We start from the raw sequence: 27857 nt of genomic DNA, 5'->3' as shown, positions 1-27857 counted from the left end.
TAATACTGTACTCAACACACAAGAAGACAGAAAACGAACCAAAACATTGACTCCTATCCCTTCCTCCTCTGATACCTTTCTGTCCCCTCTACCCTGATACCTGCCTATCGGATTCCTGGCGCTATCGTCATCCTGAGGATAGGGACTATACTTTCTTCTCACATGCACAACTAGCCTGGTCGAGATTAGATTACTTCATGGTGTCGTCCGAGATGCTACGTCTAATCGATGACTCCTCTATAAACGACATGGTGATCTCTGATCACTCACCCATAACTTTAATTGTTCGAAAACTCTTATCCAAAAGGAACAGATATTCTATGGAGGTTCCCTACACCCCTGATCACAGACCTACGCCAATGGTGGTTACAATTTCTTACTGATGACGACCAGCATGCGAATGACCCCATTCTATTATGGGAAACTGCCAAGGCTGTCCTTAGGGGACAGGTCATTTCTTATATATCACATCATAAGAAAAAAGCTAGATGCTCATACGATAACCTCACCTCTAATCTCCGTATTGCTTACTCTAGTTTTCTTTCTAACCCCTCTCCAGGTAACAAAACCAAGTGGTGTATAACCAAGAGAGTTTGAAATGGCCCAAGAAAAACTGAATACATTGTACAGAGACCACTACTGTGCCAGACTTTATAAATTTGGTAATAAGTCTGGCAGACTATTAGCTAATCTTACCAAAGGTAAACGCCCAATAAGTCATATCAAAGCCTTGAAAGACCATTCAGGTTGGATACAGTCCAATCCAAAAGCTATATCTTCCATTTTACATAAATACTACATGTCTTTGTACTCCCCTGACCCTATAGACAAAGATGAAGGAAAGAAATGTATAGAATCCCTCAATCTTCCTAAACTGGATGATGACGCTCCTAAAAACCTTAATGCTCCCATTACATTAGATGATATTTCTCGCACTATTTCCTCCTTACATGCCAACAAAGCCCCAGGCCCCGACGGATATGGGGCGGAGTTCTATAAATGCCTAAAGGATAATATTATTCCCACCCTTCCATCTGTCTATCGTCACATGATCCAGGATAAATGTATGCTCCCTTCAGGTGACATGGCATATGTCACTGTTATTCACAAACAAGGCAAGGATCCTATTTCTCCTAATTCATATCGTCCAATTTCTTTAATTAATCAAGACTTAAAAATCCTAACAAAAATCATGGCAGACCGCATAGCCCTTCTTCTTCCCAGACTAATAGGTAACCATCAAAGGGGTTTTATACGAGGTAGAGCTGCTGTTCCTAACATTCAAACAGGTTTAACAATCCAAGACTCTGTAAGAGGAGAAATCCTGCCCATTCCCCAGGTCTACTGACTATGGATGGCGACAATATAAGCGGGGAATGGTTGGATATTGCCCTCTCAAGCTGTGGTATAATAGGACCATTCAGAGACCATCATCTATAATCACCCTAAAGCCCGTATTCACACCCCAGGCTTTCTTTCAGATGTATTCTATATCCATAAAGGAACCAGACAGGGACGCCCCATTTCCCCTCTCCTCTTTAATTTAGCATTAGAACCCCTAATTAGACATTTATTGATCTCGCCAGATTTTGATAAAGATACTGAGATACGAGTACTTTGCTTTGCCGATGATACTTTGATATTCCTAGAAAACCCAAATATACATATGACTAAGATTCTAGACCTCTTCCATTATTATAACTCTTTTACAGGCTTCACAATCAATGATTCTAAATGTGAATTATTACCACTGATCCCTCATTTAGCACCATCGACAACAGAGGAGGAGCTCAGTTACCTGATATCAGGTTATACAATCTGGCATCTATATCCAGACATATTAGAGACTCAATCACACCTCTTACTTCTCACTAGAATCCTCCCTTACCCATCCACGGCCTTTATCCGCACTCCTCCATAGTACTATCTCTGAATTACCTTCTCATTTCAGGCAGAATGTCATTCTTAGAGACACAATAGCGACTTGGAAAGCTGTCAGGAAACTATACAATTTACCCTTCAACCTTTCTAAATATCTTCCCTTGTGGAATTCGCCATTATTCCGACCTGGAATTAGAAGCCCCGATCATACAATATGGAAGGAGAGGAGTATCGCTACTTTGGGTCACTTACTTGATTCTGAAATAGGAATATTTCCTTCCTGGGATCGACTGAGAGAACAATATGTCTTGCCCCAAGAACAAGAAGTACAATACTATAAACTTCTCAAATTAGCAAGCAACCGAGTTCAATCAATAGCCATTGCAGAAAAATCGGGACCGTTTGACCTTCTTTGCTCCAGGACGACCTTACGACTTTCCCGGTCACCAATATACCAAATGCTTTCCTCCATTTCTTTTGACAGTGCCCCCCCGGCATTTGTGACAAAATGGTATGACGACTTACAATGTAATGATTTAGAACAACGATTACTAAATGGGATTAAATTCGTCCACACCGCTACTCCTAGCACAAAACTGAGAGAGCTCCACCGACTGTTATACAAAGCAATATATGCATTTATTCTCTCTTATACTCAACACCTAGAAGGTTATTTACAACACTGTCCTAAATGTGCTAAATCTAAAGCTGATCTCTAGCACTGGGTATGGCTGTGTCCCCATGGCCACTTCTATTGGAAACTGATAGAATCTTTTCTAACAAACACTTGGGACACGTCTCTGCCTTTGGATCCAATCTGTTATTTGTCCCATGATGTGACGGAAGGAGGTGAGGCTCTCTCAGCCAGAAGGACTCTTCCTCCTGGAGGTCACCTTACTCTATTGTTAGCCCTTAAATACCTTTTAAATCATTGGCTCAAGTCTACATCCCCTACAATACCAGAGTTGGTTGATAATCTCAAAGAAACACTTCATTGGGAAATGATTGATACCCTACGTAGTAATGAAAAGTTTGCGGTTTCTTTCATGAAAAAATGGAAACTTTTTATAGTGAGTGCTCTGTCTACAGAAGAAAGAAATTCTGTTATACAACAATTTTCCAATACAACTTGGTATCACAAAGCAATGGTGGCAGGTACCCTGGGAGTACTTACCTGTACTTGATATAGAGCATAGTATGATACAATATTACTTCATTTGTATGTTAGAGCAATAATTGGTTACTTTATTGTTTGTTTTAATGATTTGTTATATTTATTTATGTAATTTTATATAAGTCTACTGACTTGTCATAGTTTATTCTTATCACTTTGTATTTATGTATAACTTCAATAAAATATTGTTAAAAAAAAAAAAAGACTATGCTTCCATTTGAAGACTCCTCCCAGCTGAAGGACGCAACCTTAGAAACCTTAGACTTGAAAGATGCTTACTTTCACATACCCATTCATCCTGCTCATCAGAAATATCTCAGATTTGCAGTCCAGACACAGTATCAGTTGGTTCACTACCAATTCCAAGCCCTGCCCTTCGGGATCTCATCAGCCCCCTGGCTGTTCACAAAAAATATGTTAGAAGTAGTGGCCTATCTAAGGAAACAAGGGGTGACTATCATTCCATATCTGGACGATGTCCTATTAGTCGGTCCATCTCCATCAATCCTGTCTGTACACAATGACTTTCTACCCTACAGGATCTCGGCTGGATAGTAAACCTAGACAAGTCCGACTTGACACCAGCCTGCAGGAAGAAATTCCCAGGGATGATCCTGGACTCAGACCAACAGAAAACATTCCTACCTCAAGATAAGGTGAATGCTTTAATGACAAACATTGCCTCTTTCAGGAAGAAAAAGACCACTACAATTCGGAAAGCCATGTCCCTCCTGGGTTCAATGACAGCGACTATCCCGGCGGTACCTTGGTGCCAATACCATATTCGCATCCTTCACGCCGACATACTCCCTCCTGACGTTGGACAGACGTATGTCCATTTCACAGAAAGTGAAGACTTCGCTCCTTTGGTGGCTGAAAGGATCCAATCTACGGAAGGGGTGCCCTTGGATCCTGTGATTCTGGTGACCACTGACGTCAGGCTGGGGCGCCCACATTCAAGGCTTCCATTTTCAGGGTCGCTGGTCGGAGGAGATCAGTGTACAATCCTCAAATTTTCGGGAACTGGCTGCAGTATGGAAGACTCTGAATATGGCAGAAGACCTTCTTCTCAACAGCCATATAAAGGTCTATTCGGACAACTCGACAGTGTTGGCCTATCTTCGCCACCAAGGAGGGACGAGATGCAAGCTCCTACAACTATTATCCAGAAAGATTTTCTCTTGGGCAGAGGGAAAGGTAATATCTATCTCGGCAATTCACCTGAGAGGAGTGGACAACAAACTGGCAGACTTTTTAAGTCCCAAGACAATACTCCCTGGGGAATGGGAACTCAGTTCCCAGATCTTCTATCAACTTGCAGACATTTGGGGTTGTCCCCAGGTGGACCTTTTCGCCTCAAGGGGCAACAGGAAGACTGAAAGATTCTTCAGCCTGAACCCCTTAGACTGTCCGACTGGATTAGCTTATGCTTGGACTAGCTTATGCATTTCCTCCTCTGCCTCTCATCCCCAAAGCCTTGCAAAAGATTTGCTCCAGCAATACCACGGTAATCTTCATAGCTCCCCACTGGCCGAAGAGGAGCTGGTTCAGTCTTCTATCCTCCATGGCGATACAAGATCCCTTTCCTCTTCCTCTCCAAGCAGATCTCCTGTCCCAGGGACCTCTTCATCATCCGGACCTGCAAAACCTCCACCTAACCGCCTGGTTACTGAAGAGTCCATCCTCACAGCCAACGGCTTATCCTCAAGAGTAGTGAATACTCTTCTAAAAAGTAAAAAAGACATAACATCGACCATATACCTTAAACAATGGAAGAAGTTTTGCTCCTGTTATGGAGACCCTCCACCTGACCTAACCCAGCCAGACATTGCAAAAATACTGGACTTCCTTCAAGATGGTTTAGACAAAGGTCTCTCCTTGAGTACTTTGAAAGTACAAGTCTCGGCATTAGGATGTATCTATGATACCGGAATTGCAGACCATCAATGGATAAAAAGGTTCTTTAAAGCAGTATCTAGAATCAAGCCTAAGATAAAAAATCTGACAGCTCCGTGGGACTTAAATACTGTTCTACTAGGCCTCTCAGATAAACCATTTGAGCCCCTACATGAGATTCCTCTCAAGTTACTTACCATCAAGACTGCCTTTCTTATTGCTATAACAACAGCAAGAAGGGTAGGCGAGATCCAGGCATTGTCTATCATGCAGCCTTACTGTACCATCCTAGATGACAAAATAGTGTTTAAATTGAATCCTAATTTTCTTCCAAAAGTTGTGACTAACTTTCACAGGTCTCAGGACATCCTAATCCCTTCATTCTGTGATAATCCAAAGAATTAAAAAGAAGAATCGTTTCATCACCTGGACGTGAGACGTGCTATCCTTCAGTATCTGGAAACCACTAAACCGTGGAGAAGGGATGAAATTCTTTTGGTCCAATTTCAAGGCCCTAACAAAGGTCAAAAAGCCTCCAAAGGTTCCATAGCTCGTTGGATAAAGACTGCTATGTGTGAATCGTACTTGGCCAGAGGAAAAGAAGCCCCATCGGCTCTCAAAGCTCATTCTACCAGAGCCACGGCAGTCTCCTGGGCAGCCAAATCAGCAGCCTCTCGTGAACAGATCTGCAAGGCTGCAAGTACGTGGGTACTTCCCAAGACATGGCTTTCGGGAGAAAGGTGCTACAAGCCGTGGTCCCGCCCTGAGAGTCTAAGTTGGTATGTCTCCATGTGGTGCTGTCATGTGGACGATTTATAAAGCAAGAATTATCACTTACCGATAATTCACTTTTTATAAGTCCATCATGACAGCACCCTTATATTTCCCTCCCCTATGTGTTGTTGATCCTATGGTTTCGTTATAATAACACTGAGGTGGGATTGGGGGAGTGCCCTTTTAACCTCTCTCTGTATTTCCTGTTAGGTCAAGGGTGACATCCTCCATGTGGTGCTGTCATGATGGACTCATAAAAAATGAATTATCAGTAAGTCATAATTCTTGCTTTTTCCCTTACAAGCCCTATAAGTGGCCACAAACTTACATCAGGTAGGCCGCTCTATAAACTGACCAACACAGGTGGCCCCCGACTTACAGCCCGGCTGTAATACTTTCATGTGCCATATTCTTATTTTGTGCGATGCGCGTGGCAGGAGCATGCATGTGGCAGGAGCATGCATGAAACCCCCGCAGCTTTGTCCCACTAGCCCGGCTGTTACCGTCATGCAGCATAGACGTTGTCTCTGGAATGCACTAGAGAAGCCCCCCCCCCCCCCCATCTCCGATGTCACTGAGGTTCTCACAGCACCCAGCTCCTCAGCACAGACCACCCCAATGTTAGTAAAGGTTTCGGCCTCCGTACCTGTCAGCCATACACTGTACATGGATACGGCTGCAGGTTACGCTGCACATGGATACGGCTGCAGGTTACGCTGCACATGGATACGGCTGCAGGTTACCGCTGAGACTGTATAGATGGGAGCAGGAGAGCGCAGTCCCGGTCACGGTTTCTCTATTTTTCTAGGCGCAGTATCGGCAGATTGTGGAATTTGCTGATGAGTTTGAGAGAAAAGAGCGACAGATGAAATACAGACAATGGCGGCCGAAGGTTCCTGTTTTAACAAAGTAAGTGTCATGGAATCGGGCCGCGTTTCCGGTGTGTGTGTGGCGTCTTAGGTTGTAATCATCTATTGCCACAGCTTGTAGTTAGTCTGCAGCTAGCTCCAGCCTTATATAATAGCGCTGTGTAGCGGACATATATATGTTCTCTGGGTCACATGATATACCCTATTATATTTTATCCATATGATCAGTAAAACTTAAAGGGGTTGTCCGGCGATAAAAAATTATTCACAGAATAACACACATTACAAAGTTATACAACTTGTATGTTATGTCTGTGAATGGCCCCCTCCCCATGTCCCACCACCCCCCACCCTTGTACCCGGAAGTGTGGTGCGCTATACATTACCTGTCACGTGCCGACCACGGTCTCCGATCGTCAGCAGTGACGTCTTCTTCGGGCGGCCGGCGGATCTTCCCGAGTGCCGGCCGCCCTCTGCAGCGTCATCCGAAGCTCAGCCGCGATTGGCTGAGCATAACTGTGCTCAGCCAATCGCGGCAGAGCGGCTGATGACGCGGCCACGTCATCAGCTGCTCAGCCACGATTGGCTGAGCACAGTTCTGCTCAGCCAATCGCGGCTGAGCTTCGGATGACGCTGCAGAGGGCGGCCGGCACTCGGGAAGATCCGCCGGTCTCCCGAAGAAGACGTCACTGCTGAGGATCGGAGACCGTGGACGACACGAGATGCGGTGAGTATAATGCACCACACTTCCAGGTCTAGCGTGGGTGGGGGGAAACACGGGAAGGGGGCCATTCACAGACATAACATACATTACAAAGTTGTATAACTTTGTAATGTGTGTTATTCTGTGAATAATTTTTTATCGCCGGACAACCCCTTTAAGTTTTCCCCTGAGGGGTCACAAAGGGTTATCTGGGTTTCCTTTGTGCTCGTGGCCCTTTGTGCCTTCTAGTGTTTCTGCTTCTCCCCGGGCCCCGCAGCTTCAGAGCGGCCTGTCTCAGCTGACAGGCTGTGGTTGGGCCTGGCCTTTTGATTGGCTGAGTGGCCGCTCTGAAGCTGCAGCACACGGGGCCCGGGGAGAAGCAGAGCACAGGAGGAGCCCTGCAGCCTGGATAGCTAATGTATGGCGGCGCGCACTGATATTACACATAGCAATGCGCCGTCTGTGCCCAACAATTTATAGGTCCGAACCTTTATCAACGATCAGCCGATTACACAGAGCAATAATCGTCTGGATAGGGTGGGCTATGTACAGTGTGACAGTCACGCCGGCAGACCACCCGGAGGGGGCGGCGGGGGCAGGTCCATTGTCCAAAATAAAACCTTTCTCGTCTCCCCCACAGTTGCAGGGAGTGGTGGCTTTTCGCACTGAACGCAAACTTATCAGAAATCCAGAAGCACAGGCAGCGCTTACGCCTGGAGTTCTTGTTGCATCGAGCGCGAGACGCCGTTTTCTATTGTGATAAACATTACGGTCGTCTTCAGGGTTTACAGCTTCCTGCTGAGCATGAGGTGAGTGCCGCACAATGTGTCCGCTCAGGAAAGAACATTGAGGAAATGTAAACTGCCATGTTACAGATACAGCCCCCCAATGTGGATAAGTATGCCTGTGTATTTATTTATGTACAGTGATTTGCAATAAATTTAGAATACCAACACATTTTTTTTTTTTCAATATTTCACTTCAAAAAGTGACCTGATATATTCTATACATTACATACAGAGGGACCTGATATATTCTATATACATTACATACAGAGTGACCTGATATATTCTATATACATTACATACAGAGGGACCTGATATATTCTATACATTACATACAGAGTGACCTGATATATTCTATAGAGACATTACATACAGAGTGACCTGATATATTCTATACATTACATACAGAGGGACCTGATATATTCTATACATTACATACAGAGGGACCTGATATATTCTATACATTACATACAGAGGGACCTGATATATTCTATACATTACATACAGAGTGACCTGATATATTCTATATACATTACATACAGAGGGACCTGATATATTCTATATACATTACATACAGAGTGACCTGATATATTCTATATACATTACATACAGAGTGACCTGATATATTCTATACATTACATACAGAGTGACCTGATATATTCTATAGAGACATTACATACAGAGTGACCTGATATATTCTATACATTACATACAGAGTGACCTGATATATTCTATATACATTACATACAGAGTGACCTGATATATTCTACACATTACATAGAGAGTGACCTGATATATTATATACATTACATACAGAGTGACCTGATATATTCTATATACATTACATACAGAGGGACCTGATATATTCTATACATTACATACAGAGTGACCTGATATATTCTATAGAGACATTACATACAGAGTGACCTGATATATTCTATACATTACATACAGAGTGACCTGATATATTCTATACATTACATAGAGAGTGACCTGATATATTATATACATTACATACAGAGTGACCTGATATATTCTATATACATTACATACAGAGGGACCTGATATATTCTATACATTACATACAGAGTGACCTGATATATTCTATAGAGACATTACATACAGAGTGACCTGATATATTCTATACATTACATACAGAGGGACCTGATATATTCTATATACATTACATACAGAGGGACCTGATATATTCTATACATTACATACAGAGGGACCTGATATATTCTATACATTACATACAGAGTGACCTGATATATTCTATACATTACATACAGAGGGACCTGATATATTCTATATACATTACATACAGAGTGACCTGATATATTCTATATACATTACATACAGAGGGACCTGATATATTCTATACATTACATACAGAGTGACCTGATATATTCTATAGAGACATTACATACAGAGTGACCTGATATATTCTATACATTACATACAGAGGGACCTGATATATTCTATATATTACATACAGAGGGACCTGATATATTCTATACATTACATACAGAGGGACCTGATATATTCTATACATTACATACAGAGTGACCTGATATATTCTATATACATTACATACAGAGGGACCTGATATATTCTATATACATTACATACAGAGTGACCTGATATATTCTATATACATTACATACAGAGGGACCTGATATATTCTATACATTACATACAGAGTGACCTGATATATTCTATAGAGACATTACATACAGAGTGACCTGATATATTCTATACATTACATACAGAGGGACCTGATATATTCTATATATTACATACAGAGGGACCTGATATATTCTATACATTACATACAGAGGGACCTGATATATTCTATACATTACATACAGAGTGACCTGATATATTCTATATACATTACATACAGAGGGACCTGATATATTCTATATACATTACATACAGAGTGACCTGATATATTCTATATACATTACATACAGAGTGACCTGATATATTCTATACATTACATACAGAGTGACCTGATATATTCTATATACATTACATACAGAGTGACCTGATATATTCTACACATTACATAGAGAGTGACCTGATATATTATATACATTACATACAGAGTGACCTGATATATTCTATATACATTACATACAGAGGGACCTGATATATTCTATACATTACATACAGAGTGACCTGATATATTCTATAGAGACATTACATACAGAGTGACCTGATATATTCTATACATTACATACAGAGTGACCTGATATATTCTATACATTACATAGAGAGTGACCTGATATATTATATACATTACATACAGAGTGACCTGATATATTCTATATACATTACATACAGAGGGACCTGATATATTCTATACATTACATACAGAGTGACCTGATATATTCTATAGAGACATTACATACAGAGTGACCTGATATATTCTATACATTACATACAGAGGGACCTGATATATTCTATACATTACATACAGAGGGACCTGATATATTCTATACATTACATACAGAGGGACCTGATATATTCTATACATTACATACAGAGGGACCTGATATATTCTATACATTACATACAGAGGGACCTGATATATTCTATACATTACATACAGAGGGACCTGATATATTCTATATACATTACATACAGAGGGACCTGATATATTCTATATACATTACATACAGAGGGACCTGATATATTCTATATACATTACATACAGAGGGACCTGATATATTCTATATACATTACATACAGAGGGACCTGATATATTCTATACATTACATACAGAGTGACCTGATATATTCTATACATTACATACAGAGGGACCTGATATATTCTATACATTACATACAGAGTGACCTGATATATTCTATACATTACATACAGAGGGACCTGATATATTCTATAGACATTACATACAGAGGGACCTGATGTATTCTATATACATTACATACAGAGGGACCTGATATATTCTATATACATTACATACAGAGTGACCTGATATATTCTATAGAGACATTACATAGTGACGTGATATATTCTATATACATTACATACAGAGGGACCTGATATATTCTATATACATTACATACAGAGGGACCTGATATATTCTATACATTACATACAGAGTGACCTGATATATTCTATAGACATTACATACAGAGTGACCTTATATATTCTATATACATTACATACAGAGGGACCTGATATATTCTATATACATTACATACAGAGGGACCTGATATATTCTATATACATTACATACAGAGGGACCTGATATATTCTATATACATTACATACAGAGGGACCTTATATATTCTATACATTACATACAGAGTGACCTGATATATTCTATATACATTACATACAGAGGGACCTGATATATTCTATACATTACATACAGAGTGACCTGATATATTCTATAGACATTACATACAGAGGGACCTGATATATTCTATAGACATTACATACAGAGGGACCTGATATATTCTATATACATTACATACAGAGGGACCTGATATATTCTATATACATTACATACAGAGTGACCTGATATATTCTATATATTACATACAGAGGGACCTGATATATTCTATACATTACATACAGAGTGACCTGATATATTCTATACATTACATACAGAGTGACCTGATATATTCTATATACATTACATACAGAGTGACCTGATATATTCTATATACATTACATACAGAGTGACCTGATATATGCTATTTACATTACATACAGAGCGACCTGATATATTCTATATACATTACATACAGAGTGACCTGATATATTCTATATACATTACATACAGAGTGACCTGATATATGCTATTTACATTACATACAGAGCGACCTGATATATTCTATATACATTACATACAGAGTGACCTGATATATTCTATATACATTACATACAGAGTGACCTGATATATGCTATTTACATTACATACAGAGCGACCTGATATATTCTATACATTACATACAGAGGGACCTGATATATTCTATATACATTACATACAGAGTGACCTGATATATTCTATATACATTACATACAGAGGGACCTGATATATTCTATACATTACATACAGAGTGACCTGATATATTCTATATACATTACATACAGAGTGACCTGATATATTCTATATACATTACATAGAGGGACCTGATATATTCTATATACATTACATACAGAGTGACCTGATATATTCTATACATTACATACAGAGTGACCTGATATATTCTATATACATTACATACAGAGTGACCTGATATATTCTATATACATTACATACAGAGGGACCTGATATATTCTATACATTACATACAGAGTGACCTGATATATTCTATACATTACATACAGAGTGACCTGATATATTCTATAGAGACATGGTATATGTAGTGTATGGCAGCCGTGTAATGTATTACTATATAGAGGTATGGTATATGTAGTGTATGGCAGCCGTGTAATGTATTACTATATAGAGGTATGGTATATGTAGTGTATGGCAGCCGTGTAATGTATTACTATATAGAGGTATGGTATATGTAGTGTATGGCAGCCGTGTAATGTATTACTATATAGAGGAGCATGGTATATGTAGTGTATGGCAGCCGTGTAATGTATTACTATATAGAGGTATGGTATATGTAGTGTATGGCAGCCGTGTAATGTATTACTATATAGAGGTATGGTATATGTAGTGTATGGCAGCCGTGTAATGTATTACTATATAGAGGAGCATGGTATATGTAGTGTATGGCAGCCGTGTAATGTATTACTATATAGAGGTATGGTATATGTAGTGTATGGCAGCCGTGTAATGTATTACTATATAGAGGTATGGTATATGTAGCGTATGGCAGCCGTGTAATGTATTACTATATAGAGGTATGGTATATGTAGTGTATGGCAGCCGTGTAATGTATTACTATATAGAGGAGCATGGTATATGTAGTGTATGGCAGCCGTGTAATGTATTACTATATAGAGGAGCATGGTATATGTAGTGTATGGCAGCCGTGTAATGTATTACTATATAGAGATATGGTATATGTAGTGTATGGCAGCCGTGTAATGTATTACTATATAGAGGTATGGTATATGTAGTGTATGGCAGCCGTGTAATGTATTACTATATAGAGGAGCATGGTATATGTAGTGTATGGCAGCCGTGTAATGTATTACTATATAGAGGAGCATGGTATATGTAGTGTATGGCAGCCGTGTAATGTATTACTATATAGAGGTATGGTATATGTAGTGTATGGCAGCCGTGTGTCTGCCGCTCCGTTTGCTTCGGCTTATAACACCTCTGGAATCTGATTATGTTTCAGGCTGAACTGGATCGCATAGAAGAAGAACAATCTTTTGAAGAATTAAAAATTTTGAGGCAGCAAGTCCAAGAGCGGTTCAGGAAGCAGCAGGAGCTGGCGGAGGTGAGTGGCCTCCTCTTCATGGGATATTCTGTCTATCCTGCTGAGCCGGTGGGACGTGTAATGTTACCGTCCTGCTGAGCCGGTGGGACGTATAATGTTACCGTCCTGCTGAGCCGGTGGGACGTATAATGTTACCGTCCTGCTGAGCCGGTGGGACGTGTAATGTTACCGTCCTGCTGAGCCGGTGGGACGTGTAATGTTACCGTCCTGCTGAGCCGGTGGGACGTGTAATGTTACCGTCCTGCTGAGCCGGTGGGACGTGTAATGTTACCGTCCTGCTGAGCCGGTGGGACGTGTAATGTTACCGTCCTGCTGAGCCGGTGGGACGTGTAATGTTACCGTCCTGCTGAGCCGGTGGGACGTGTAATGTTATCGGCTGAAACACCTGAAGTAATTGATTAGTCCTAATCTTATCCTGTCCCTTGGACCGGTCAGCAGTGGGGGGGGGGGCACAGCTCCAGTGCTGGGGGGAAGCCTTGGAGGTCTCCGGCCTGTACATGGTGAAGTGATGACGCCAGGTTAGCACAGCTCAGCGGCTGCAGTAGGAGCTGTGTAGTCTTCTGGCATCCAGCTGTGTGCCCTGCGGGGTCTCTGGTGTCAGCCTTCCCCCCCCCCGATCCACCATTGAATCTGTTCTGTGGTCTGTGGCTTCCCATGGAGCCTCCTGTACGTGTAGCAGCAATGACCTCGGCTCACGGCTAAACCCCTTTGTCTTTGTGCAGAGTTTACGAGAACCTATGTCTGACCCTGGCGGTGGTGGCTCCACAGTGCCCAGCCCCACAGGCGGCCAGGGCAGCGGCATGCTCCAGTATCTCCAGTCCTGGTTCCCCGGCTGGGGCGGATGGTACGGCAATGCCCAGGAGGCCCGAGAGGATATAGAGCGGCTGACACAAGAGCAAGAGCAGAAGGAATGGGATCCAGAGGACATCCTAGGTGTGTGTTACGGGCGGTGAGGAGGCCGGGGGCGAGCGGTGAGGAGGCTATAGGTTTTAGGGAGTGTGTGTGCCCTCCATCCTGTACCCAGGGGCCTGGCTGCCCACCTGTTATAGTAAATCCTGGGTATATAGATGTATGGTAGGGGTGCTATAAGGACAGGGCCGCTACACAATGGCTCTTTTGGTTTTTCTTCTCTAGGATCTGAGGATTTGTTTGATCCAACGTCCGATGCTGCAAATCTCAACACATTTACGAAGAGGGATCACTTGTTTGCAAAACTCAACTTCCAGCTGGAGGGCGGCACCATCACCCTGCTCCACAACAGTAGCGCTCCCACCCCGGCACTGGCTTCCGCACAGGACGCCTTCATGCAGCTGGAGTTCTCAGGTATTTCTTATGCCTCCCCAGAGATTTCTTGTATTTCCCTATCTGTACATGTGCGGGTGGCGGGGACAATGGCTGCAGTTCTCTGTCGGGGGTGAGGACCTCTAGTTGGTCAGGGGCGATGGCTGCAGTTCCCTGTCGGGTGGTGAGGACCTCTGGTTGGGCAGGGCGATGGCTGCAGTTCCCTGTTGGAGGGCGGGGACCTCTGGTTGGGTAGGGCGATGGGAGCAGTTCCCTGTCGGGGGCAGGGACCTCTGGTTGGGTAGGGCGATATGAGCAGTTCCCTGTCGGGGGCGAGGCGATGGGTGCAGTTCCCTGTGGGGGGGGGGGCTGGGTGATGGCTGTAGTTTCCTTTTGGGGGTCAGGGTGATGGCAGCTGTTACCTGTCATTGAGGGGTGAGGACCTCTGGTTGGGCGGGGCAATGGCTGCAGTTCCCTGTTGGGGGGTGAGGACCTCTGGTTGGGTAGGGCGATGGGAGCAGTTCCCTGTCGGGGGCAGGGACCTCTGGTTGGGTAGGGCGATGGGAGCAGTTCCCTGTCGGGGGCAGGGACCTCTGGTTGGGTAGGGCGATGGGAGCAGTTCCCTGTCGGGGGCGAGGCGATGGGTGCAGTTCCCTGTGGGGGTGGGGGGGGCTGGGTGATGGCTGCAGTTTCCTTTTGGGGGTCAGGGTGATGGCAGCTGTTACCTGTCATTGAGGGGTGAGGACCTCTGGTTGGGCGGGGCGATGGCTGCAGTTCCCTGTTGGGGGGTGAGGACCTCTGGTTGGTCGGGGGCGAAGGCTGCAGTTCCCTGTCGGGGGGTGAGGACCTCTGGTTGGTCGGGGGAGATGGCTGCAGTTCCCTGTCAGGGGGTTAGGACCTCTGGTTGGGTGGGGGGGATGGCTGCAGTTCCCTGTCGGGAGGTGAGGGCCTCTGGTTGGGTGGGGGGATGGTTGCAGTTCCCTGTCGGGGGGTGGAGCGATGGTTGCAGTTCCCTGTTGGGGGGCAGAGCGATGGCTGCAGTCCCCTGTCGGGAGATGAGGACCTCTGGTTGGGTGGGGCGATGGCTGCAGTTCCCTGTCGGGGGGTTAGGACCTCTGGTTGGGTGGGGCGATGGCTGCAATTCCCTGTCGGGGGGCGGGGCGATGGCTGCAGTTCCCTGTCGGGGGGTGAGGACCTCTGGTTGGGTGGGGCGATGGCTGCAGTTCCCTGTCGGGGGGTGAGGACCTCTGGTTGGGTGGGGCGATGGCTGCAGTTCCCTGTCGGGGGGCGGGGCGATGGCTGCAGTTCCCTGTCGGGGGGTGAGGACCTCTGGTTGGGTGGGGCGATGGCTGCAGTTCCCTGTCGGGGGGCGGGGCGATGGCTGCAGTTCCCTGTCGGGGGGTGAGGACCTCTGGTTGGGTGGGGCGATGGCTGCAGTTCCCTGTCGGGGGGTGAGGACCTCTGGTCGGGCAGGGCGATGGCTGCAGTTCCCTGTCGGGGGGTGAGGACCTCTGGTTGGGTGGGGCGATGGCTGCAGTTCCCTGTCGGGGGGCGGGGCGATGGCTGCAGTTCCCTGTCGGGGGGTGAGGACCTCTGGTTGGGTGGGGCGATGGCTGCAGTTCCCTGTCGGGGGGCGGGGTGATGGCTGCAGTTCCCTGTCGGGGGGCGGGGCGATGGCTGCAGTTCCCTGTCGGGGGGTGAGGACCTCTGGTTGGGTGGGGCGATGGCTGCAGTTCCCTGTCGGGGGGTGAGGACCTCTGGTTGGGTGGGGCGATGGCTGCAATTCCCTGTCGGGGGGCGGGGCGATGGCTGCAGTTCCCTGTCGGGGGGCTGCAGCACTGTTGGGTAATGGGGATGCTTTCTGTGTATTGTTAGGGGAGTCCGTGAGGTCAGACCCACCACTCACCTCTCCTGTACTGTCCCTGTACCTTCCCTATATGTAACCTTGTCTCTCTTGTCCCTGTAGGGATGACTGTGCGGTTGGAGTCATTGCCGCGCAGGGTTTCGTCCCTGTTCCTGGTGCAGTTGGGCGGATTGTTCCTCAGAGACTTGGCCACACGTGGCTCCATATTCCCTCAGCTGGTCTACCCTAACACTGTAGGTAATCCCAGGGCTGCACCTTCTAGCTGATTCCATCACTGTGTGTCCTCCTGTATCTCCAGTATTCTCTCTCTCTCCATGTAGACTCTGTATATACTAGAGGTGGCTCATAAGTATAGTGCTATATACTAGAGGAGGCTGATATATACATGTATAGTGCTATATACTAGAGGATCTCGAAAACGGGCCACAGCGGGCTCCTGGACCATAGAGTCCTGGCTTCGTACGGGCGCAGATGCTGTTAGGTGGTTTATTCTGTGTAAAAGGTTTATTGTGGATACAACGCGTTTCGGACACCAATTCCAGGGAGACCTTTCTCAAGTGATTTACTGAGCATCTGCGCCCGTACGAAGCCAGGACTCTATGGTCCAGAAGCCCGCTGTGGCCCGTTTTCAAGAATGTGATTGGTACGCCTCCCTTGACGTATTCCCGGCAGGAGCTGCGGTGTCTCAGCCCCTCTTTCATGTGCTCTATAGAGTTGTGCCTATCCTTGCACCAGTCCACTAGGTGAGTGCTACTCATCCTTCTCCCCTTCAAGATTAGTATTCTTGACATACTACACCAGGAGGCGCCCCCGCCCTCTCTCTCTTTGTGTTTCCATATACTAGAGGAGGCTCATATATCCATGTGTAGTGCTATATACTAAAGGAGGCTCCTATATAAAAAATTTATACTAATCATATACAGCGCTTTGAGGAAGTATTTGCCCCTATGAACTTTTCAACCATTTGCCACATTCAGGCTTCAAACATAAAGATATAAATGTTAATTTTTTTTGAAGAAGAAGAAACAAGAAGGGTGAGGGCCGGCGAGATGGGTGAGGGCCAGTGACGGAACTTATTGCATCTTTTTAAACTATTTTGACAAATAAAAACACTGAAAAGTGGGGGGTACGGTATTATTCCTCCCCTTTTCCTCCAGTCTCCGTATACATCCAACTGTGTGTAACCGTGTCTCCATATACTTCCCCCCCCCCCCCCCCCCCCCCCTATGAACCGCGTCACCATATACTCCCCCCATCCCCCCCCCATGTGTAACCGCCTCTCCGTATACACGCACCTGCTCTGGGATAGTCTCCGTATACATGGTTACCTCTCCCTGTCACTACGTTACGGTTTTCCGTCTTTGTGTTTCAGATGAAGGAGGTGGCGTGGTCCCAGACGTCCGGTGTTTTCATGGGATCAGCTGATCTGCTAAGCCCAAGCAGCCGTGAGTTCCCGTTTTTGTCTTGTTAATGATTTATACACCTGATGTTGGTGACTAGTCATGATGGGTTGGGGGGCTGAGACCCTCACAGTCACTAGGGATCAGCTGCGAGTCAGTCATGTGACCTGTAATACTAGTTTGAGCCACACACGCGTGCACTGAGCTCTCATGGGCATCTAGGTGGCGGAGGAGGAGGCGGGGGGCATTAGCTCCTGCCAAACACAACATGGCTGGTCTGTGTGTCACCCATATCTTCTGTCGGGTGGGAGGTCAGACATCACATCAGAGAGGGGAACCTAAGGCTGACCAGACGTGATGGGGGTTGTAGTTATGTCACAGCCTCCCGATCCCCCCCTGATTCCGTCCTTACAGGTCACCTGTCCCGCTGATGTCCAGTGTTTGAGGCTGACCAGACATGATGGACATCACGTATATACATGTACATCACGTGCCAGCGGCGCATAGTGGGGCCGAGGAGGGAGCGGCGCATAGTGGGGCCGAGGAGGGAGCGGCGCATAGTGGGGCCGAGGAGGGAGCGGCGCATAGTGGGGCCGAGGAGAGAGCGGCGTATAGTGGGGCCGAGGAGGGAGCGGCGCATAGTGGGGCCGAGGAGGGAGCGGCGCATAGTGGGGCCGAGGAGGGAGCGGCGCATAGTGGGGCCGAGGAGGGAGCGGCGCATAGTGGGGCCGAGGAGAGAGCGGCGCATAGTGGGGCCGGGGAGGGAGCGGCGCATAGTGGGGCCGAGGAGAGAGCGGCCATTTATAGGGGCCACGAGATCAGCGGCATCACTACTGGAGGCAGGGGCCATGTTGTTGCTGACAGGCAAGGCTGCTAGAGCAGTGCTTCTCAAACTGTGAGGCGCCCCCTAGCTGTTGGTGAGGCCCAGCTAGTTACAAAAGTAACTATGATCTGCACAGTCCTCCAAAATCTCCATTTTAACAACGTTATTAATTTATTTTCTACTTGCTTTATTAGTATTGAGAGCTTGGGAGATGAGTGATAGGTAGTCCTAGCATTATTTTGAGCTTTTAAATGGACTTTCACCACAGATGGTGAGGCCCCACCATCTTCTTGGTCAGTCTGGTGAGGCCCCACCATCTTCTTGGTCAGTCTGGTGAGGCCCCACCATCTTCTTGGTCAGTCTGGTGAGGCCCCACCATCTTCTTGGTCAGTCTGGTGAGGCCCCACCATCTTCTTGGTCAGTCTGGTGAGGCCCCACCATCTTCTTGGTCAGTCTGGTGAGGCCCCACCATCTTCTTGGTCAGTCTGGTGAGGCCCCACCATCTTCTTGGTCAGTCTGGTGAGGCCCCACCATCTTCTTGGTGGGGCCTCACCATGGCTGCTGGATATGTGATATATGTTACTGTACAGTATAGCAATCAGCATGTGGTATATAATGTATAGTAACTGTATAACCCTGATAACACTGCAGCAGCTGGATATGTGGTATATAAGTTACTGTACAGTATAGCAGCATGTGGTATATAATGTATAGTAACTGTATAACCCTGATAACACAGCAGCTGGATATGTAATATATAAGTTACTGTACAGTATAGCAATCAGCATGTGGTGTATAATGTATAGTAACTGTATAACCCTGATAACACAGCAGCTACATATGTGATATATAAGTTACTGTACAGTATAGCAATCAGCATGTGGTATATAATGTATAGTAACTGTATAACCCTGATAACACAGCAGCTGGATATGTGATATATAAGTTACTGTGCAGTATAGCAGCATGTGGTATATAATGTATAGTAACTGTATAACCCTGATAACACAGCAGCTGGATATGTGATATATAAGTTACTGTACAGTATAGCAGCATGTGGTATATAATGTATAGTAACTGTATATCCCTGATAACACAGCAGCAGCTGGATATGTGATATATAAGTTACTGTACAGTATAGCAGCATGTGGTGTATAATGTATAGTAACTGTATAACCCTGATAACACAGCAGCTGGATATGTGATATATAAGTTACTGTACAGTATAGCAGCATGTGGTATATAATGTATAGTAACTGTATAACCCTGATAACACAGCAGCTGGATGCTATACTGTACAGTAACTTATATATTACATATCCAGCTGCTGTGTTATCAGGGTTATACAGTTACTATACATTATACACCACATGCTGATTGCCATACTGTACAGTAACTTATATATCACATATCCAGCTGCTGTGTTATCAGGGTTATACAGTTACTATACATTATATACCACATGCTGCTATACTGTACAGTAACTTATATATCACATATCCAGCTGCTGTGTTATCAGGGTTATACAGTTACTATACATTATACACCACATGCTGCTATACTGTACAGTAACTTATATATCACATATCCAGCTGCTGCTGTGTTATCAGGGATATACAGTTACTATACATTATATACCACATGCTGCTATACTGTACAGTAACTTATATATCACATATCCAGTTGCTGTGTTATCAGGGTTATACAGTTACTATACATTATATACCACATGCTGCTATACTGTACAGTAACTTATATATCACATATCCAGCTGCTGTGTTATCAGGGTTATACAGTTACTATACATTATATACCACATGCTGATTGCTATACTGTACAGTAACTTATATATCACATATCCAGCTGCTGTTATCAGGGTTATACAGTTACTATACATTATATACCACATGCTGATTATGTGATAAATAAGTTACTGTACAGTATAGCAATCAGAATGTGGTATATAATGTATAGTAACTGTATAACCCTGATAACACAGCAGCTGGATATGTGATATATAAGTTACTGTACAGTATAGCAGCATGTGGTATATAATGTATAGTAACTGTATAACCCTGATAACACAGCAGCTGGATATGTGATATATAAGTTACTGTACAGTATAGCAGCATGTGGTATATAATGTATAGTAACTGTATAACCCTGATAACACAACAGCAGCTGGATATGTGATATATAACTTACTGTACAGTATAGCAATCAGCATGTGGTGTATAATGTATAGTAACTGTATAACCCTGATAACACAGCAGCTGGATATGTGATATATAAGTTACTGTACAGTATAGCAGCATGTGGTGTATAATGTATAGTAACTGTATAACCCTGATAACACAGCAGCTGGATATGTGATATATAAGTTACTGTACAGTATAGCAGCATGTGGTATATAATGTATAGTAACTGTATAACCCTGATAACACAGCAGCTGGATATGTGATATATAAGTTACTGTACAGTATAGCAGCATGTGGTATATAATGTATAGTAACTGTATAACCCTGATAACACAACAGCAGCTGGATATGTGATATATAACTTACTGTACAGTATAGCAATCAGCATGTGGTGTATAATGTATAGTAACTGTATAACCCTGATAACACAGCAGCTGGATATGTGATATATAAGTTACTGTACAGTATAGCAGCATGTGGTGTATAATGTATAGTAACTGTATAACCCTGATAACACCGCAGCTGGATATGTGATATATAAGTTACTGTACAGTATAGCAGCATGTGGTATATAATGTATAGTAACTGTATAACCCTGATAACACAGCAGCTGGATATGTGATATATAAGTTACTGTACAGTATAGCAGCATGTGGTATATAATGTATAGTAACTGTATAACCCTGATAACACAGCAGCAGCAGCAGCTTGTAGATACAGGATGGAGCTGCAGAGCCCCGTAATGCAGGAGTGTAGTACAACAGGCTAGAATAGAGAAGCAGGGCTGCTCTCAAAGGTCTGTGTGGTCACATGAAAGCAATAAGGAAGGGTGTGTGTGTCTAGCATGGTCCAATCAGGAAGTGAGAATCACAGAGCTGTGCAGGAGGTCAGTGACAGAAACGTCTTTGTACAGCAGTGTGTATAGCTGAGTGTGAGTGCAGGCACAGTATAGCAGCAGTGTTTATTGCTGAGTGTGAGTGCAGGCACATTATAGCAGGAATGGAGAGGATGGGAAACATAGGGGGTGACAGAGACTGCAGGGAGCAGGAAGGAATGAGCAGGGCAGATGTGGGCACATACATGCAGCACTCTCTGTTCGGGGAGAGAGGGATTACAGCTATGAAGAGATTACCTCCACAGTCCTGTCCTCTGATGTAAGCCCCAGCCTGAAGTGGATCTGCTATGATTTGGAAGGTGAGGGAGACTTCCTGGGTCAGAGTACAGGGCTGTAGACCCCGCTATGCAGACCGTGCCCCTCCCCCACTCCCCCTCCCACCCAGTACAGGGAGCTCTTACTATTTTGAAAAACTGAGAGCTCTTATACCAAGGTACTGTTAAACCGAGGTACCACTGTATATGTGTGTGTATGTATGTATGTATGTATGTATATGGGTGTATATATAGCAAAGGCTACAGGTACATCACTATATATAGGAAGGGCTGCTTGAAGATCACTAATGATATATATACATACAGGAAAGGTTGCACATACATCACTCCCGATACACCCCGCCTGCACGATTATCCTGCTGTGTAATGGGCAGATCAGCATTCACTTACCCCATGGCCCGGGATGTCTAATACCACCCCTAGATAATAATGTCTTCTGCTTATGAGCCATCGTTACTGCCACACTTGTCAATCTCGCCACCACTCCCGCCAGTCTCACCACCGCCACTACCGCCATTCTCACCACCGCCATTCTCACCACCGCCATTCTCACCACCGCCATTCTCACTACCGCCAGTCTCACTACCGCCAGTCTCACCACCACTACTGCCAGTCTCATCACCACCACCACCACTGCCAGTCTCATCACCCACCACCACCACTACTGCCAGTCTCATCACCACCACTACTGCCAGTCTCATCACCACCACTACTGCCAGTCTCATCACCACCACTACTGCCAGTCTCATCACCACCAGTCTCATCACCGCCACTACCGCCAGTCTCGCCACCGCCACTACCGCCATTCTCACCACTGCCAGTCTCACCACCACCACCACTGCCAGTCTCACGACCACCACTACCGCCAGTCTCATCACCACCACTACCGCCAGTCTCACTACCGCCAGTCTCACCACCGCCACCACCACCACCACTGCCAGTCTCATCACCGCCACTACCGCCAGTCTCGCCACCGCCACTACCGCCATTCTCACCACTGCCAGTCTCACCACCACCACCACTGCCAGTCTCACGACCACCACTACCGCCAGTCTCATCACCACCACTACCGCCAGTCTCACTACCGCCAGTCTCACCACCGCCACCACCACCACCACTGCCAGTCTCATCACCGCCACTACCGCCAGTCCCACTACCGCCAGTCCCACTACCGCCAGTCCCACTACCGCCAGTCCCACTACCGCCAGTCCCACTACCGCCAGTCCCACTACCGCCAGTCTCACTACCGCCAGTCTCACTACCGCCAGTCTCATCACCACCACCACTACCGCCAGTCTCATCACCGCCACTACCGCCAGTCTCACTACCGCCAGTCTCACTACCGCCAGTCTCACTACCGCCAGTCTCACTACCGCCAGTCTCACTACCGCCAGTCTCACTACCGCCAGTCTCACTACCGCCAGTCTCACTACCGCCAGTCTCATCATCATCACCACCACTACCGCCAATCTCATCACCACCTCGGCTTTTCTGTCTTGGTGTCTCCGCAGCCCCTGCCGGGATGGAGGAGCCGGTGTTCAAGATGTTGTATGAAAAGAATCCAGTACACAGTGTGTGTGAGCGTCGCCTGGAGGTCACTACCCGTCCCCTCAACATCATCTACAACCCGCAGGCAATCAGCAAAGTGGCCGACTTCTTCTACCAGGGGAAGGTCCACAGCTCAGGTAACAACAGACAGCGTCTGCTGTCAGGGTGCGGGGGGGTTTCCATCTCTCTTTTCTCTGCGCTCTCTTGCTGTCTCGTGCCGCCTCTGACATCTTGTCCACCTTTGGTACATGTATAATTTGTGTCTCTTCTCTTTCTGTACACATGTAATGGGTGCACTCTCTCTGGCTGTCTTCTCTCTTAGTGCGCTCTCTCTGGCTGTCTCTCAGTAATGGCTGCCTCTTCTCTCTCTGTGCACTCTCTCTCTGGCTGTTTCCTCTCTGGCTGTGTCTCAGTGATGGCTGTCTCTTCTCTCTCGGTGCGCTCTTTCCGGTTTTCTCTCCTCTCGGTGCACTCTCTCTGACTCTCTTCTCTGTCTGTCTGTCTCTGTCTGTCTGTCTCTGGGTCTTTCTCTCGCTGTGTCTCGCTGTGTGTCTCTCTCTCTCTCTCTCTCTCTCTCTCTCTTGCTGTGTGTGTCTCGCGCCCGCTCTGTCTCGCGCCCGCTCTGTCTCGCGCCCGCTCTGTCTCGCGCCCGCTCTGTCTCGCGCCCGCTCTGTCTCGCGCCCGCTCTGTCTCGCGCCCGCTCTGTCTCGCGCCCGCTCTGTCTCGCGCCCGCTCTGTCTCGCGCCCGCTCTGTCTCGCGCCCGCTCTGTCTCGCGCCCGCTCTGTCTCGCGCCCGCTCTGTCTCGCGCCCGCTCTGTCTGTCTCTTGTCGCTCGCTCTGTCTGTCTCTTGTCGCTCGCTCTGTCTGTCTCTTGTCGCTCGCTCTGTCTGTCTCTTGTCGCTCGCTCTGTCTGTCTCTTGTCGCTCGCTCTGTCTGTCTCTTGTCGCTCGCTCTGTCTGTCTCTTGTCGCTCGCTCTGTCTGGCTCTTGTCGCTCGCTCTGTCTGGCTCTTGTCGCTCGCTCTGTCTGGCTCTTGTCGCTCGCTCTGTCTGGCTCTTGTCGCTCGCTCTGTCTGGCTCTTGTCGCTCGCTCTGTCTGGCTCTTGTCGCTCGCTCTGTCTGTCTCTTGTCGCTCGCTCTGTCTGTCTCTTGTCGCTCGCTCTGTCTGTCTCTTGTCGCTCGCTCTGTCTGTCTCTTGTCGCTCGCTCTGTCTGGCTCTTGTCGCTCGCTCTGTCTGGCTCTTGTCGCTCGCTCTGTCTGGCTCTTGTCGCTCGCTCTGTCTGGCTCTTGTCGCTCGCTCTGTCTGGCTCTTGTCGCTCGCTCTGTCTGGCTCTTGTCGCTCGCTCTGTCTGGCTCTTGTCGCTCGCTCTGTCTGGCTCTTGTCGCTCGCTGTCTCTCTGGCTCTCTCTGTGACGGCTGTCTCTTCTCTCTCAGGGTTCGGCTACCAGTCGGAGTTGGAGCTGCGAGTGGCTGAAGCCGCCAGGAGACAATACAATAAGCTGAAAATGCAAACGAAAGCGGAAATCCGGCAGACGATCGACCGACTACTGGTCGGGGAATTCATTGTAAGTCGGGGGGGGGGGGGGTCTATGGGGGAGGGTGGTAATAAGGTGGTCTATGGGGGGGGGTACGGGTTGATGACTGGGGGGTGGTAATAAGGTGGTCTATGGGGGTGGTAATAAGGTGGTCTATGGGGGGGGTGGTAATAAGGTGGTCTATGGGGGTGGTAATAAGGTGGTCTATGGGGGGGGTGGTAATAAGGTGGTCTATGGGGGGGGGTGGTAATAAGGTGGTCTATGGGGGTGGTAGTAAGGTGGTCTATGGGGGGAGGGTGTTAAGGTGGTCTTTGGGGGTGGTAATAAGGTGGTCTATGGGGGGAGGGTGGTAATAAGTAGTCTATGGGGGGAGGATGGTAATAAGGTGGTCTATGGGGGGAGGGTGGTAATAAGGTGGTCTATGAGGGGGGTAACTGGCTGATCACTGGGGGGTTGTAATAAGGTGGTCTATGGAGGGGTAATGGGCTGATCACTGGGGGGGGTAACAGGCTGATCACTGGGGGGGTGGGGTGGTAATAAGGTGGTCCATGGGGGGGTGGTCTATGAGGGGGGGTAATTGGCTGATCACTGGGGGGGTGGTAATAAGGTGGTCTATGGGGGGAGGTAATAAGGTGGTCTATGGGGGGAGGTAATAAGGTGGTCTGTGGGGGTAACTGGCTGATCACTGGGGGGGGTAATAAGGTGGTCTATGGGGGGTAGTAAGGTGGTCTATGTAGGCAGTAATAAGGTGGTCTATGTGGGGGTAACTGGCTGATCACTGGGGGGGTGGTAATAAGGTGGTCTATGGGGGGGGTAATAAGGTGGTCTATGGGGGTGGTAATAAGGTGGTCTATGGGGGGGGAGGTAGTAAGGTGTTCTATGTGGGGGTAACTGGCTGATCACTGGGGGGGTGGGGTGGTAATAAGGTGGTCCATGAGGTGGTGTATGGGGGCGGTAATGAGGTGGTGTATGGGGGCGGTAATGAGGTGGTGTATGGGGGCGGTAATGAGGTGGTGTATGGGGGCGGTAATGAGGTGGTGTATGGGGGCGGTAATGAGGTGGTGTATGGGGGCGGTAATGAGGTGGTGTATGGGGGCGGTAATGAGGTGGTGTATGGGGGCGGTAATGAGGTGGTCTATATGGGGGCGGTAATGAGGTGGTGTATGCGGGCGGTAATGAGGTGGTGTATGGGGGCGGTAATGAGGTGGTGTATGGGGGCGGTAATGAGGTGGTCTATATGGGGGCGGTAATGAGGTGGTCTATATGGGGGCGGTAATGAGGCGGTGTATGGGGGCGGTAATGAGGTGGTCTATATGGGGGCGGTAATGAGGTGGTGTATGGGGGCGGTAATGAGGTGGTGTATGGGGGCGGTAATGAGGTGGTGTATGGGGGCGGTAATGAGGTGGTGTATGGGGGCGGTAATGAGGCGGTCTATGGGGGCGCGTCCAGCAGACGCAGTTGTTGGAGCGGTGTTCTTCTCTGTCCCCCCCAGGAGAGCAGCAGGCGGTGGACCCTACGTCTGGATATCTGTGCCCCTCAGATCATCTTCCCCGATGACTTCCTGAGTAAGGATCCGCTTCTTGTAGTTCTGGATCTGGGAAGAATCTTACTGACCAATTCTCAAGGTAACAGATGTGCAAGGTGTCATAGGGCGGGGATCCCAAAGAGTGTATCTCAGTGTATCCAATCAGTGCGTCCCACCATAACCCCTGTAACTGTGATAGCAGTCATGTACAGTGCTAGTAACTGCAGAGAGTCCAGCACCGTATACTACACCGTACAGGGTGAGGGGGGGAGGACCGTGTACAGGGTGAGGGGGGAGGACCGTGTACAGGGTGAGGGGGGAGGACCGTGTACAGGGTGAGGGGGGAGGACCGTGTACAGAGTGAGGGGGGGGGGGAGGACCGTGTACAGAGTGAGGGGGGGGGGAGGACCGTGTACAGAGTGAGGGGGGGAGGACCGTGTACAGAGTGAGGGGGGGAGGACCGTGTACAGAGTGGTGGTGGTGGGGGGGGGGACCGTGTACAGAGTGAGGGGGGGGGGGACCGTGTACAGAATGAGGGGGGGAGGACCGTGTACAGAGTGGTGGTGGTGGGGGGGGGGACCGTGTACAGAGTGAGGGGGGGAGGACCGTGTACAGAATGAGGGGGGGGGGACCGTTTACAGAGTGAGGGGGGGGGGGAGGGACCGTGTACAGAGTGAGGGGGGGGGGGGAGGGACCGTGTACAGAGTGAGGGGGGGGGGAGGACCGTGTACAGAGTGAGGGGGGGGAGGGGACCGTGTACAGAGTGAGGGGGGGAGGACCGTGTACAGAATGAGGGGGGGGGGAGGGGACCGTGTACAGAGTGAGGGGGGGAGGACCGTGTACAGAATGAGGGGGGAGGACCGTGTACAGAATGAGGGGGGGGACCGTGTACAGAGTGAGGGGGGGAGGACCGTGTACTGAATGAGGGGGGGGGAGGACCGTGTACAGAGTGAGGGGGGAGGGACCGTGTACAGAGTGAGGGGGGGGGG

At 47.2% G+C, this 27857-nt stretch overlaps 1 protein-coding gene across 2 annotated transcripts in view; it reads left to right on the top strand.

Moving 5' to 3' along the window:
* Positions 1–27857, top strand: part of VPS13D (vacuolar protein sorting 13 homolog D) — a 372238-nt gene that overhangs the window by 14635 nt on the left and 329746 nt on the right. For both annotated transcript variants that reach the window (XM_069948224.1, XM_069948223.1), the window contains exons 9-18: positions 6534–6634; positions 7938–8106; positions 13425–13526; positions 14249–14459; positions 14661–14849; positions 16774–16904; positions 18044–18116; positions 23774–23947; positions 25243–25373; positions 26836–26968. In XM_069948224.1, coding sequence (XP_069804325.1) covers positions 6534–6634; positions 7938–8106; positions 13425–13526; positions 14249–14459; positions 14661–14849; positions 16774–16904; positions 18044–18116; positions 23774–23947; positions 25243–25373; positions 26836–26968 — 1414 coding nt within the window. The remainder of the gene's footprint in view (positions 1–6533; positions 6635–7937; positions 8107–13424; positions 13527–14248; positions 14460–14660; positions 14850–16773; positions 16905–18043; positions 18117–23773; positions 23948–25242; positions 25374–26835; positions 26969–27857) is intronic.

The sequence above is a fragment of the Dendropsophus ebraccatus genome, chromosome 12 (assembly GCF_027789765.1).
Source record: "Dendropsophus ebraccatus isolate aDenEbr1 chromosome 12, aDenEbr1.pat, whole genome shotgun sequence".
NCBI classification, from domain to species: Eukaryota; Metazoa; Chordata; class Amphibia; order Anura; family Hylidae; genus Dendropsophus; species Dendropsophus ebraccatus.
This window is presented reverse-complemented; position numbering and strand designations above follow the sequence as displayed.